Raw genomic sequence first — 13,288 nt, forward strand, 5'->3', positions numbered from 1 at the left:
GTTTTCGTAAGTACCAAAATATCTCCAGTCTCTCTCACTAGGATTCCTAGTTAACCTCCATATCATAGGGTCCCTGTGTTTTGCAGCAGCTGTTTCTACTTTATTTTTCCTGCCCTTATGCATAGAGTGTCAATGCTGTGGGATTATTGTAAAAAGCAATTATTTTCCTAAACTCATCCATATTATCAAAATACTCCAGCAAACAATGCAAAGGGGCACAATCAGCAGATCAGTTTTGTTCCTCACATTTCCTCTACAAAATGGTAGAGTGCCATCCAGATTAGTGAAGGGACCCTTTTTTCGTCTCACTTGTTTTTGCTCCTTAATTTGATTTTGAAGGGTACCAGTTCAGGGAGTAGTGCCAGTTTTTTCTTAGTGCTATGCATCTGTTCATCCTTTTAATTGATAACACTGTGTAACATTTTAACTTTTGGCAATCCTTCAGTATATTTTTTGGCGTTTTCCTCCTTTCATTCTACTATATTTTTAAAAAACTGTCTTCAATTGTATCACACATGCAAGCTAGGCCCTCAGTAACAATTTCTATGTTTTAATAACTCTCAACATTTGCATGTTACTCATTGCATAAAATCCCTGCTTTTTATTAAATATGTAGGGAAATGCCAGTGCCTTTTATTTTAGTTTCTTATGCCTTTATCTCAGCTCCTGATGGTGCATGATCATATATAGTAATTGTGTACTCTCAAAGCTTTCCATTAAATGTACGTGCTCCTGTGATGCATAGGGTCTGATTCCAGAAGACTTGTTCTCAGTGTAAGTGACCACTTACTCTAAGAGCATGACGTTTAGAATGTGGCCCACCGATCTAAGCCTGTTTTATAGATGGGCCTTGCACCAAAGTAGGTCACTTGCACTGAGAGCACATCTTTCAGAATCAGGGCAGACTTGCACTGAGAGCAACTCTTTTGTAATCTGGCCAATAGCTCCTGTCCAGGCTAGCTGAGTTGCTATGTTTGATAATATGTAAATTCTTTCTGAACTGCTACAACTGAAATAGCATCCTTCATACCCATCCCTATCTTGTTGACTTTATTTCACCGTCCTGCTTGACACTGAGAGCAAAAGTTGGATATTGGTAGGCAATCATGTTGGCTGGCTTAGATTTTCACTTTATCTCTGAGTGGTCTGCATGTAGTGCTGACGCTGTTATATCTTAGTAGGATTTTGCTGTGTAGTCATGCCATCTCCTACGGTCCCAGTCTGACTGCTGTATGTTCAGAGCTAGCCCTTTGGAATGAACAAGAGGACATTCATGTCATGTGAAACCCGTCTTCCTAAGACCAAGTTAGGATAGTTTACCTTCCCATGCTCAGTCCTTTCTCATCTGCTTATTTCTTAAAGTGTTGCATCTGCTGTTCGAAGTCAGGTCAACAGAGTTGTAAACAGGGCTCCAATTCATATGCCATTGATGCAGCCTAGACCAGTGGATGGGGAATAAGAAATTTACACCAGGCTTAGAACCCATGTCCCTTATGGATAGAGGTGGCTTGTACAGTGGTGCATGAGTTTTACAGTGGAAATTTTGAAATGAATAATAAAAGGCCCCTGTGGGCCTTCTTTCTGCCTACAGTGGTTGAAAGTATTACTGTCACATACACATGCACTAAAGTTATTTTTTGAATTAGGTAGTGTTTTAAGTTATTTGCACCCCATCAAGGACCCTTGTTTTTCACATTTTCTTAATTTTATCTGAAGGCTTCATTTAGATAACAAGTACATAGATGAATGTATGCTAGGTTGAAGTAATATTTTCAGCTGATTGTGATGATTTGTGCACTTGACATCTTATCTAACTGGTACCCCCAGTATATCTACATATTTTTTTCAAGAAAAGATATTCAAGTCTGATCAGGCATACATGGCTGCCAGTTGTACTATGAACAACATAAAATCAATTAAATCTGTTAAGGACTTTGACACACTTTTGACAGTATTTTACTGTTAATGCTTTGTATCTAGTATGACAACTGAAGCTTATTGGGTAATATGATTATCTGTCAGAATATTAATAATAGGCAAACTGAAGCTCTTATCTGATTTTTAAATGCTTCTAAGATGTAATTCCTGCACCAAAAGTTGCCCGTACTCCACATGGGGTGACACAGCAGCCTTTTACATTGATGCATCACAGTGCTTGGTTGTCCAGTTTGGCTCTTTGCTAAAGTGCCTTCTATTCAGAGTCTGCATGACCTTCCTTTGTACACACAGATTTTCACTGGGTGCTGGGTTTTTTTTTTCCACACCCTAAAGATATGTCATAAGCTAACTGGCATGCCAGCTTTTATCACCCGCTGGATAGCCATTTAGCTCACTCATAGGTCAAAATAGGTGAGGACACCTCCACCAAGAGGCAAGTCACTAGCAGAGTCCCCCAGGACTTGGTACTGGGCCTGCTCCTTTTTGGCATCTATTTCTCTGAAATGGAAGCAAATGTTGAAGGTTTATGGCTGACTAAGTTTACAAATAATTGCAACCCGGGGGTTATCATTGACATCCTACAGACACTAGTATACTTCAAGGAGGAGTATCTCTGAATAACAAATGTTGCTGAAGCCATGGTCTTAAATTGAATGTTAAGAAATGCATAGTTATACCCTTTGATAAGTCAACCATCCTGGCTAATTACCATGTTGTTAATACGCCTGTAAGAGTCGACCAAGTGGTCAGGGATCTGGGCATGCATGTAGATAGTAATCTTACCTTTGTTCACTACTTTGCCACAGTGGTGAGGAAATTCTTTCATGTTGTACAACAAATAAGTTAAGGGCATGCCATCTAGGTCCAAAGAGGTTATTATCTCACTGTACTTTGCCCTTCTCAGACCGGTCATAGAGTGCAATGATTTCTTTGATATGTATCTGACCAGGAATATGCAGGAACTAGAGCGACCTCAGAGTTTCCTTAAAAAAGAATACAAGGTGCAACAAACCAGCCTTGTGCAGAGCATCTTAAAGCCCTTTTCCTCTACTCAGTCTCCTATAGATTGCTGAGGGGTGATCTGTGCCTGGTTTACAAGGCATCATTAAACTCCGCACTTGTGAATCTCCTGCATATTCATAAATCAGGCATTATCAGCAATACAAGGCCTAGGGTCATGAATTTTATCTGACTTAAACAGAACATGCTGAAGAGAGATATGTGTCCGAGACTGCCCCTCCTGTGGAACAGGCTTCCTATCCATGTGAAGCTGAGTTTGTCTATTACCCAGTCTAAGTGCAGCCTAGACCAGTGGATGGGGAATAAGAAATTTACACCAGGTTTAGAACCCATGTCCCTTATGGATAGAGGTGGCTTGTAAATGCCTGGCCCTCAATGTTTATTTGGATACAGGACATTATTCTTCTTTTGGGAAAACTTGGCTAGACTTAGAAAGGCCCCCTGGGCCATTAGCCTAGTAAATATTTGTTAATCTATAAATTCAAATCATTTCCAGCTTGGTTTTAGAAAGGGCATCAGCAACCGTTGCCACACACTGCTAGGTTACTGGTAGTTATTTTCTCTTCTGTGGACAAATGCCTTCTTGAGTTGTGTCTTTATCTCTGAATGGCCTTTCCCGCTAAATAGGTTTGTTAAATTTGGCCTTTTAAAAGGCTATCTCCTTTTGTTTAAGGACTGCTTAGGTTCCATACTATTCTCTTTTGGTACTATTCTTTCAGATTACGTCTACTGTTCCCCTATCCCCAGCTCCAGCCTTAAACCTGTGAGTGCTAAGGAAAATAAATTGGACATGGTAGAAGTCAAGTATGTAGCTGTCCAACAGAAAAAGGGATGGTGAGACCGAAAGTATATACATACACACACACACACACACACGTGTATGTGTGTGTGTATGTATATGTATAATATAACGTGTGTGTGTGTATATAATACACACAAAACTAAAAGTTAGCCTGTAACCCCCCCCACCCACCCACCCACCCATTAAAGATTCAGGTTGAGACTTTTCTTGGATTAGCTGGATACTGTGGAACGTCTGTGCTTAATGTTGAGATTATTGCTTGTCTGTAGATGCATCTCATAAGAGTGAAAGCTCCTGTCAGGGCGCAGTGGTCTTTGGAGGGAGGTGAAACATTTAATGAATTAAAAAGGATTTTGTGGAGCCCATGTTTAGTCCCGTTTTCTTTTTTTTTTGTTTCCCCTATTTACTGATGGATGAGTCAGAGGTAGGTTTGGGGTCTGTGCTGTAATGGGTTTTTCAGAATAAGAAACCCTGTATGCTGTATCAGTAGTAAGTTAAAGAATGGAGAAAGAAGATGGCCATTAAAAGTTTCAAGCAATAAATTCATCCTCCTGCGTCATGAAGTATTACTCTGAGGGCAGTCACTTTCATTTGGCAGTTGCTCACACCATTGTATTGATTATGTAGGCAGACTAATGGTAGCACAAAGTTGTACTGGTGGACACTGTCCCTCAAATTCTTTAAATATACAGTGACCCACAGGCCCTGCCTAACCATCAGAAATGCTGATAGGTTAAGAGCCTACAACCCCTCATTTGAGTCCAGAACTCCTGTTTTTATGCTAGGAGGGGGGTATAGTTATAACATGTTGGTTCTAGTACAGAGCTAATAATATTCCTTTGAAGTGTGTGCTGCCGAACGGAGTATGTGAGTATTCTAACAGCAAGTACTGAGACAATCACATTGTCAGCTTAACAAGATGTCGATAGCCAGTTATGCTTATATAAAAGGGAGTAGCCTGTAGGGTTAGAATAAGGAAGTTTATTCCTCAGCTGAAGGATGAAAGTGTGAGGTCTGTGTATATGTTTTTGCAAGGCTGCTGTGCTTCCTTTCCGTGACAGAATGTGGAGTTTGACAATCTGGGAAGATTTCAAAGTGGTGCCACTGTGGTAAGAGCTGGTTGACATCATACTGGGCACCTGGTGACAATGCCTGCTAGGTACTTCCTGTGGTGGAGGGGTTGTATCTCTCATCCTGACAGGGAATGCCTGTGGATCTAACAAGATGAACCGATGACTTTTGCTGGGGATAGGAAAATCTGGACTCCCTTGCCCAGCTTGCTTTCACCATAGCAATGACCAAAACGAGCTTGTTAGAAGTGAACGGCTGGCTGGATAAGTGGACCTATTTAATATAAACAAATTGCTTTAAAACTATGATTGTGGAACATTACCTGTTGTGGTGGCGTGACTCTCAGCTTGATCAAAAGGTGACAAAGAAAACCCCACAAATGCTTCTTGCATCTGTACTGGGGCATTGCATTCACTGGAAAAAAAAGTAACAAGCTTTTTCAGTGATAGAATTTATGAAAGGAAAATGATATAAATGAATAAAGAAAAAGGTCTGATTACATAGTTTCACAAAAATGTTAAACTTTGTTAATGAACATGACTGTTAGTTGTTCTTTGTTTAGAAATTCTTAAGTTAATGTTTTAGTATTTAGAAGATGAAGTTACTCTTTTCATCTTGTAGGTGGTCTGCAAGTATGTTGAGAAACCAGTACTCTTTCAAAGAGAAGATGTAGGTATGGTGAAATTTGATATTCGTTACATCCTTCTTTTGCGCTCTGTTCAGCCTCTTAAACTGTATGCCTATAATGTGTTTTGGCTGCGGTTTGCCAACAGGTAATCTTTTTATTGTTTTTGTTATATTTATTATCGTCATTATCATCATCTGTTATGGTACATCTGTAATTTTTCTCAGCTGTTTGTCAGAGGAAGTTTTTGTTTTGTTTAAAGTTAAAAAAGCAATTTGCATCACGTTTCATTGTTTTTTCAGATATCCTTTTTTCTAATCAGAATTTACATAGTTGGAAGTTTTGCTTTCAGTACTGACTCTAAGTAGAACAACGAAGACTTCAAGCTCACCATTAAAATACTTGAAAACTGACAATGGAACTTAAAGTTTTTTTTTTTTTTTTTTTTATTTAACATGTATTTTTTTCGCCAGCAACTCTGTGAAAATCAACCCCTTTTTTCCATTGGCCATTCCTTCTTCCCTTTCCCTGGCATCTTGAATACTTTATGAAAAGGAGAGGTGATGGCTGCGGTCATGGCTGCTGTACAGTGGCAGGTTAGGAGATTTTTTCATGTGTTCCTGACACCTTCCTACTGCCAGATTGAAAGTGCAGTGTAGTTCTTACTACTACATGCCAGGGATAGTTGTGAACATCTGCTTACCAGCAATGCTCGATTATGAAGTGCATTCTTTGGCGGCTTTTTACCACCCCCTCTCTCAATGCATTTACTTGTATTGGCACTTGTGAGTACAAAGCTTACTAGCTTGGTGCCACATAGCCATCATTTGTTCACTTTGTAGGAGCAGGCCATCTGTTAGGTACTCCTAACCCACCCATTGTAAATGATTCAGCACATTACTTTTTCATTACTGAATTTCAGTAAGATATGTGAATTCTTTGAAAATTTCTTCTGAATTTAGTGTGATCTCATCTTAAAAATTACACCATAAAAATTATCAAATTCTTAAATGTTAAAACACAAAGCAAAGGTCTTCCGACACCACCGACACCAGCAAAGTAAGAGTCCTTAACGCAATTTATTCTGTTATAAAACAAAAAGACGTTTTCGCTACTGGCCCGTAGCTTCATCAGAGGTAAGTACAAACAGTTAGTGTGAACATAAGCAAGCCTTTTAACAAGGATACACTCTGATTATAGGAAGTGACGACATTTTTTGAAAATTCAGTAATAAATTATTGCCACCTTCCTTACGCTACTTTTAAATAAGAAAGATCTACTAAAACACATATTTTTAAAACATTAAGAAATATATATATCCTCAAACAATAAAATGTATATATTTTCAAACATTAAAATAACGCCCATTGAACTATAGTTGAAAAATCATACCTAAGCAGCTTTAAACCAACAGTGAATTACTATGTTACATTGTCACTGTTATGAATAAGTTACATAAACAAGTAAACAAATTCGTAGAATAATACTAGTCTTATTCATATCATTAAGACTGATGTGATCCAACTTGCAAGGACGCCTAAATATAAATTTTTACATTGATTTAACTCATACTAACACCAAGAAATACAACTTATTTTTGTAAAACTTAAAAGTCCCATCATTCCTATGGAACCTATAAAATCATTTTAAGTAACTCCATTAACACGTACAGAAATTTTATTAAAAATTAGAATAAACAAGTTTATTTCAAAAACACTACCTTAGATAACTACGTAGTTTTAATACTGGGGCAATGTTACAATTCTCATTTAAACCGGGAGGTTTGAACGCATCCAACAAGAGTTGCCATTCAAGCTCCCGGTTTTCCAAAATGAGAGATATTGGACCACCCCTCATGTCAGCTGGGACATGATCAATTCCCATAAACAAAAACGAATGTCCAAGATATGCACTAGAATGTTTTGCTAGTGCGTTGTCCTCTTTGTTTTTTCTAATTGCGTAGGTGTGTTCATATAATGTTCTTCGTCTTCCCTTGCTGCAGTCCTGACTATTGGGTATAGTCCGCGTCCCAGTCGGCCCGAATACCAGAGTATAAGGCTGACGTCGGTCATGGCGCCTTAGACTGACGTCAGTACGTCAGGGTACTAATGCGCATGACCGACGGCATTTCCTCAGTCTTTTGCCGCATGGTCCGATGCAGAAGCAATTTTGCGAGTGCAGGTTGGCGTTCTGAGATTTTCTCCAAACCGGAGTTTCAGACCGAAACAGAGTTGGCTAAGTAACCCCGTTGAGGAACATTTTGGTTTTTTCTTGCCTCAGTATTTAACCGGATGTCAGAAAAGTGAATAACTGTATTTCTTGTGGGAAGCAGATACCGCGATAGGGATTATCATACATTGTGTATACCTTGTTTAGGGCCTGAGCACGACGTTGTTGGTTGCCGCCTTGTGCTAGATTTAACAAGCGCACTATTAAGAGGAGGCTTGATTGTGCTAGGTTAGTGTTTGGGAAGCGCTGTAATTATAATATGCCGCCGGATGCTCCGGCCCGCTTCATCCAAGAAGCGCAAGGACAAAACAGTGAAGCCTAGGGGTGAGGAACCGCAGTCCCGGACGTTGGTTCTTTAGAAGGCTCAGGGGAGCCAGAGGTTTTGCCAGGAGTCTCTATGGAGTCTCAGGCAGATACTTTACTGTTAGAGGATGTGCCCTCTCAGGAGGTAGGCCAGGCTGAGGGGCTTCTCAGGTAACTGTTCTTCCCTCTCTTCCCAAGGTAGTTAGGGCCTCTCCTTCTGTTGCCAAAGCTTCTTTTAGAGGTAGGCCAAGTTCAGCTTCTGTGGGGCTTCTCCTAGCATTTCGGCTCTGTGCCTAAGAAACATATGCATAAACTGGCAGAAGATTTGGTTACTCTGATTAGAGGTACTATGCCCCGCCTGATAAGAGGCCTAGGGTGGAACAGGAGTTTGATAGTTTTGAACAGTGTTCACAGGCTTCAGAGTCTTCTGTGGAAGACTTGCAAGAGTTTCCTGCTTATTCTGATTCTGATGTGGATGATTCCACTCCTACAGCTTCTCCTCCTGAGGATTTTTCATTTTCAGAGACTCTTCACTCCATGAGGGAGCACTTTAAATGGGAAGGCCAGGATTACTCTGATTCCAGGAAAAGGCTTAGGGAATTCTTGTTTTACCCCAGCATAGGCCTTTAGCTATTCCTCCTGTGTTGAATGTGGTGGAGGATGTTTTGCAGAGGCTTCCTGAACCCTGACTCCTGCCTCCTGCTCCTGTTAAGCCTGATAGGTATTATAGGGTGCCCAAGCTCATAAGTATTTGTTTAAGAGTCCCAGGGCGGACCCAGAAACTGTTTCTCAGGGGCCTAAAGGTGTTAAAGCTTCTGTGGTTAAAAATCCTGTACCCTCTGATAAAGAGGCAAGGGCTTTGGATAGGTGGGGTAAGAAAGTATATACTTCTTCCACTCTAGCCATGAGGGCGTGGAATTGTCAGTTTCATATGCTGAAATATCAGAATTATCTCCTTTCACAATTGAAATCTAAGGTGGATGCTTTGGCGGAAGGTATTGAGTGTAAAGAATTGCTGGATTTGGTTCATGTGTCTGAACAAGTGGGTAAGCATTCTTTGCAGTGTGGTTTTGATGCTGTTCAGGCCTCCTCGAGGGTGGCTGCTACTAGTTCTGTTCTTCGCAGACATGCCTGGTTGAAGGATCAGAATTTAGCTGAGCATGTTAAGACCAGGATTTTGGATGCTCCTTTACAGTCTGATGTGTTGTTTGGACCGCCTGTGGAAGCAGTTTTAAAGAAAATGGAGGACAAAGCTAAGTCTATGCAGACTGTTAAAGATTTTTTGCAGGTGCAGCCTCCGAAGTTTAGTGGAAATTGGCCTGCTAAGGGGTGGACATATCCTGCTTATGGTTCCCAGTCTAGGGGTAGGTCTAGACGTGGTAGGGGCAGGGCTCAAGGTTCGCTTAGGCCTAGATCAGACAGTTCACCTGCTCAGACTTCTGGTGAGGGCAGGGTCAGTCCTTTCGTAAGCAGAACCAATGACCTGCCTTTTCAGCTGCCAGTGGACTCTCGTCTGGCAGCTCCTTTGGGAGGAAGATTGTCTCTTTTCACAGAAAATTGGGATTTAATCACTCAAGACAGATGGGTGCTGGATATCATTCATCACGGTTACAGATTTTATTTCCACACAATGCCCCTTTCAAAGGCATGCCAGATGTTCCTCCTCCACAAAGAAAAGAGGCTCACAAGCAAGTTTCTCAGTTACTCCAGATAGGGGCCATTCAGCCAGTCCCTGTATCAGAAAGGGGCTTCGATTTTATTCTCGCCTGTTCCTAGTACCAAAGAAGGGGAACACGTGGAGACCAATTTTGGATTTATCTATCCTCAACACTTATCTGGACATTCCCAAGTTCAAGATGTTGACGTTACAGCAACTGTTACCTCTGCTGGGCAAGGATCACTGGATGGTAACTTTGGATCTCAAGGAAGCCTACCTTCATGTGCCTATAAGGCTAAGTTGCAGAAAGTATCTGCGATTAACTGGAGATTTTCATTATCAGTTCTCTGCATTGCCCTTTGGCTTATCTACTGCACCCAGAGTATTCACAAAGGTTCTGGCTCCAGTGATAGCTTACTTCAGGCTTCAAGGCATTCACATCTATCCTTACTTGGACGACTGCCTGATTCTGGCTCAAGAAAAGGAAGACCTTCTACAGCATCTGGAATATGTCATAGCAGTGCTAAGATGCCTAGGGTATTCTGTGAACGAAATAAAGTCCAGTCTAGTACCCTCTCAAGACATGTGCTTTCTGGGTGTGAGACTGAATACAGCAGCCCAGATGGCCTTTTTAACCCCGGACAAACAAAAGAGTCTGTCACTTTACTTCCATCAACTATCTCATCAGTCCGTGCTGACTGCAAGGACAGTCCTTCAAGCATTAGGGTTCATGGCATCTTGTATTCTGGTGCTTCCCAATGCCAAACTGCATATGAGGAAGCTGCAATGGTATCTCAAAATGTATGGACACAGCACTGCCAAGATTTCGACACTGTCATTCACATAATACCTTGCCTTCAAAAGGAATTCTTGTGGTGGGCTCAGGAATGTCACCTAAACAAGGGACTCTCTGTGACCCGCCAGAGGTGAGTCAGATTTTAACGACAGATGCCTCGGACACTGCTTGGGGAGCTCATCTAAATGGAAAGTGGATACAAGACAAGTGGCCTGCCAGACTACAGCATCTACATATCAACATGAAGGAGATGTTAGCAGTCCAGTTTGCATTGCTGGCGCTCAAGGAGTTACTTCTTCCAGGGCAGGTGTTGATTCTAACAGACAACACAACTGTCATGTGGTACATCAACAAGCAAGGGGGAACACATTCTTATCCTCTATGCAGGCAAGCAATGATTTTATGGGAGATCATGCTAAGCCTGCAACTGACTCTTCAGGCAAGGTTTCTGCCAGGAGCACAGAACTCCTAGCAGATGTATTAAGCAGACAAATCATGGATCCCCACGAGTGGAAACTGGATCTTCATGTATTTCAGAAATTGACAGTGTCATGGGGAACTCCAGACATAGATCTGTTCGCTTCTCCACTAAACCACCAGCTGCCAAAGTATTGCACAAAGGGGTTTCATCACACAGCTTGGAAAGTGGATGCTCTGTCTTTCAGTTGGAAAAACCTTCATGTCTATGCCTTTCCACCTCTGCCTCTTCTTCCAAAGGTATTATTAAAGGTCAGACAAGACAGGCCAAGGATGATTTTGATAGCTCCAGATTGGCCTCGCAACACTGGTACCCACTTCTAAGGAGTCTTGTAAAGAAGCCTCCATGGCCTTTACCTCTGATTCCTCATCTGTTATCTCAGAAGGACGGTCATCTGCTCAATGTCAAGCTTCAATCTCTTCATCTCACAGCTTGGCATATTCTGTGTTGAAGCACAGCAGGTCTCAGCTTCCTCAACAAGTTTTAAATGTGATTATGGAAGCTAGAAGGCCTAGTACTAGGAGAGTGTACGCAGAAAAATGGAAGAGATTTTTATTTTGGAGTACAGCAAAGAATTTGGAGATTTCAGAGCCTAATTTGAGTGTGGCTCTTCAATATCTTACTGAATTATTGGACAAAGGTTTGTCCTTCTCTTCCATAAAGATTCATGCTGCAGCAATTTCAGCTCACTATGATTGTGACCCACCTTTGTTTTCGCATCCTTTGTTCAAGCAGTTTCTTAGAGGGGCAAAGAATATAAGACCCCAATGAGAGCTCCTACTCCTGCTTGGGATCTCAATTTTGTGTTGGAAAAACTTACTCTACAACCTTTTGAGCCTGCAGCTACTGCTGAATTGAAATATTTGTCATGGAAGACTGCTTTTCTGTTGGCTATTACTTCTGCAAGAAGGGTGTCTGAGTTGCAGGCCCTTATGGGAGTAGAGCCCTTTTTGGTTTTCCATAATGACAGGGTTTCATTACGTACTAATCCTTCCTTTATGCCTAAGGTGGTTTCTAGTGTGGCTTTAAACCAAACTATTCATTTGCCTACGTTTTTGCAGATCCTCAAAATAAAGGGGAAAAGATTTTGCACACTTTAGATGTACACAGGCAATTGCGTTATTATTTGAGCAGGACTAAAAATTTTAGGCAGTCTCAGCAGTTACTTGTTTCTTTTGCTTTGAGTTCACAGGGCAAGCCTGTGTCAAAACAAACTATTTCTAGGTGGATTGGCTTTGCATTGCATTTTGTTATTCCCATCATGGCAAAGAGGTTCCAGCTGGGATTAGGCCTCATTCCACTAGGGCTACTGCCACTTCAACAGCATTTCTAAGGGGTGGCAACTAAGGATATTCTGGAAGCAGCTACTTGGAGTTCAGTGCATACTTTCTCTAGGCATTATCACCTGCCTATATACTCTAAGACTAGGGCTGGTTTTGCCACAGCTGTTTTACAAGGCATGTTGTCAGCTCCTGCTACTTTATAATTTGCCAGCCTCCCTTACCTCTGCTTTGGGATTCTAAATAGTCAGGACTGCAGCAAGGGAAGACGAAGAACATAGTACAGTTTTGTACCTACCATAAATGTAGATGTTCGAGGATTCCCTTGCTGCAGTCCAATTTACCCTCCTTCCCTCTGTGTTTCAGGGTGGTTGTGTAGGTGAGTTTACATGCTTATATTTTTGTATATATTGCTGTATATATTGTACATGTTTTTGGTGCAGGTTGTTTTTGGGACTTGTCTTTTTGGGTCTTCTGACATCTGGGGCAAGAAAAGACTGAGGAAATGACGTCGGTCATGCGCATTAGTACCCTGACGTACTGACGTCAGTCTAAGGCGCCATGACCGACGTCAGCCTTATACTCTGGTATTCGGGCCGACTGGGACGCGGACTTTACCCAATAGTCAGGACTGCAGCAAGGGAATCCTCGAACATCTACATTTATGGTAGGTACAAAACTGTACTTTCTCTCACGGACCTTTCGGTCCGTTTTACCTACGTAAAACGCTGTGCAGCATTGACAGAAAGCGATGTAAACCACTGAGGTAGTCTGGCAATTGATTTTATGCTGAATTTCAAACTTCTTATTTCTAATTCTAAATGTGTTTCCAACTTTTATGTATTTACAATAATTGCAAGCTTCACATTTAAGTGAACCTTTTTGTCTACAGTAAAAATCACTATTAATTCTCCTTTGTAGAATCTCTTTTAAATTGCTTGCTCTTCTGTAAATGAAATTGGGACTGGAACCTAATTTTTCCAGAAGTAAAGGTGATTCGGAAATAATTTGCCAGTTTTTTAATACTATTGACCTAATCACCTCCGAATCAGTATTGAATGTTGTAACAAAACTTAAATTGTAAGATGG

At 41.1% G+C, this 13,288-nt stretch overlaps 1 protein-coding gene across 1 annotated transcript in view; it reads left to right on the plus strand.

The window, feature by feature from the left end:
- Window positions 1-13,288, plus strand: part of TTLL12 (tubulin tyrosine ligase like 12) — a 636,007-nt gene that overhangs the window by 375,699 nt on the left and 247,020 nt on the right. Inside the window, exon 9 of the mRNA XM_044087179.1 lies at window positions 5,453-5,604. Coding sequence (XP_043943114.1) covers window positions 5,453-5,604 — 152 coding nt within the window. The remainder of the gene's footprint in view (window positions 1-5,452; window positions 5,605-13,288) is intronic.

Source organism: Protopterus annectens, chromosome 11.part0 (assembly GCF_019279795.1).
Source record: "Protopterus annectens isolate FY-2018-M chromosome 11.part0, PAN1.0, whole genome shotgun sequence".
Lineage (NCBI taxonomy): Eukaryota > Metazoa > Chordata > Ceratodontiformes > Protopteridae > Protopterus > Protopterus annectens.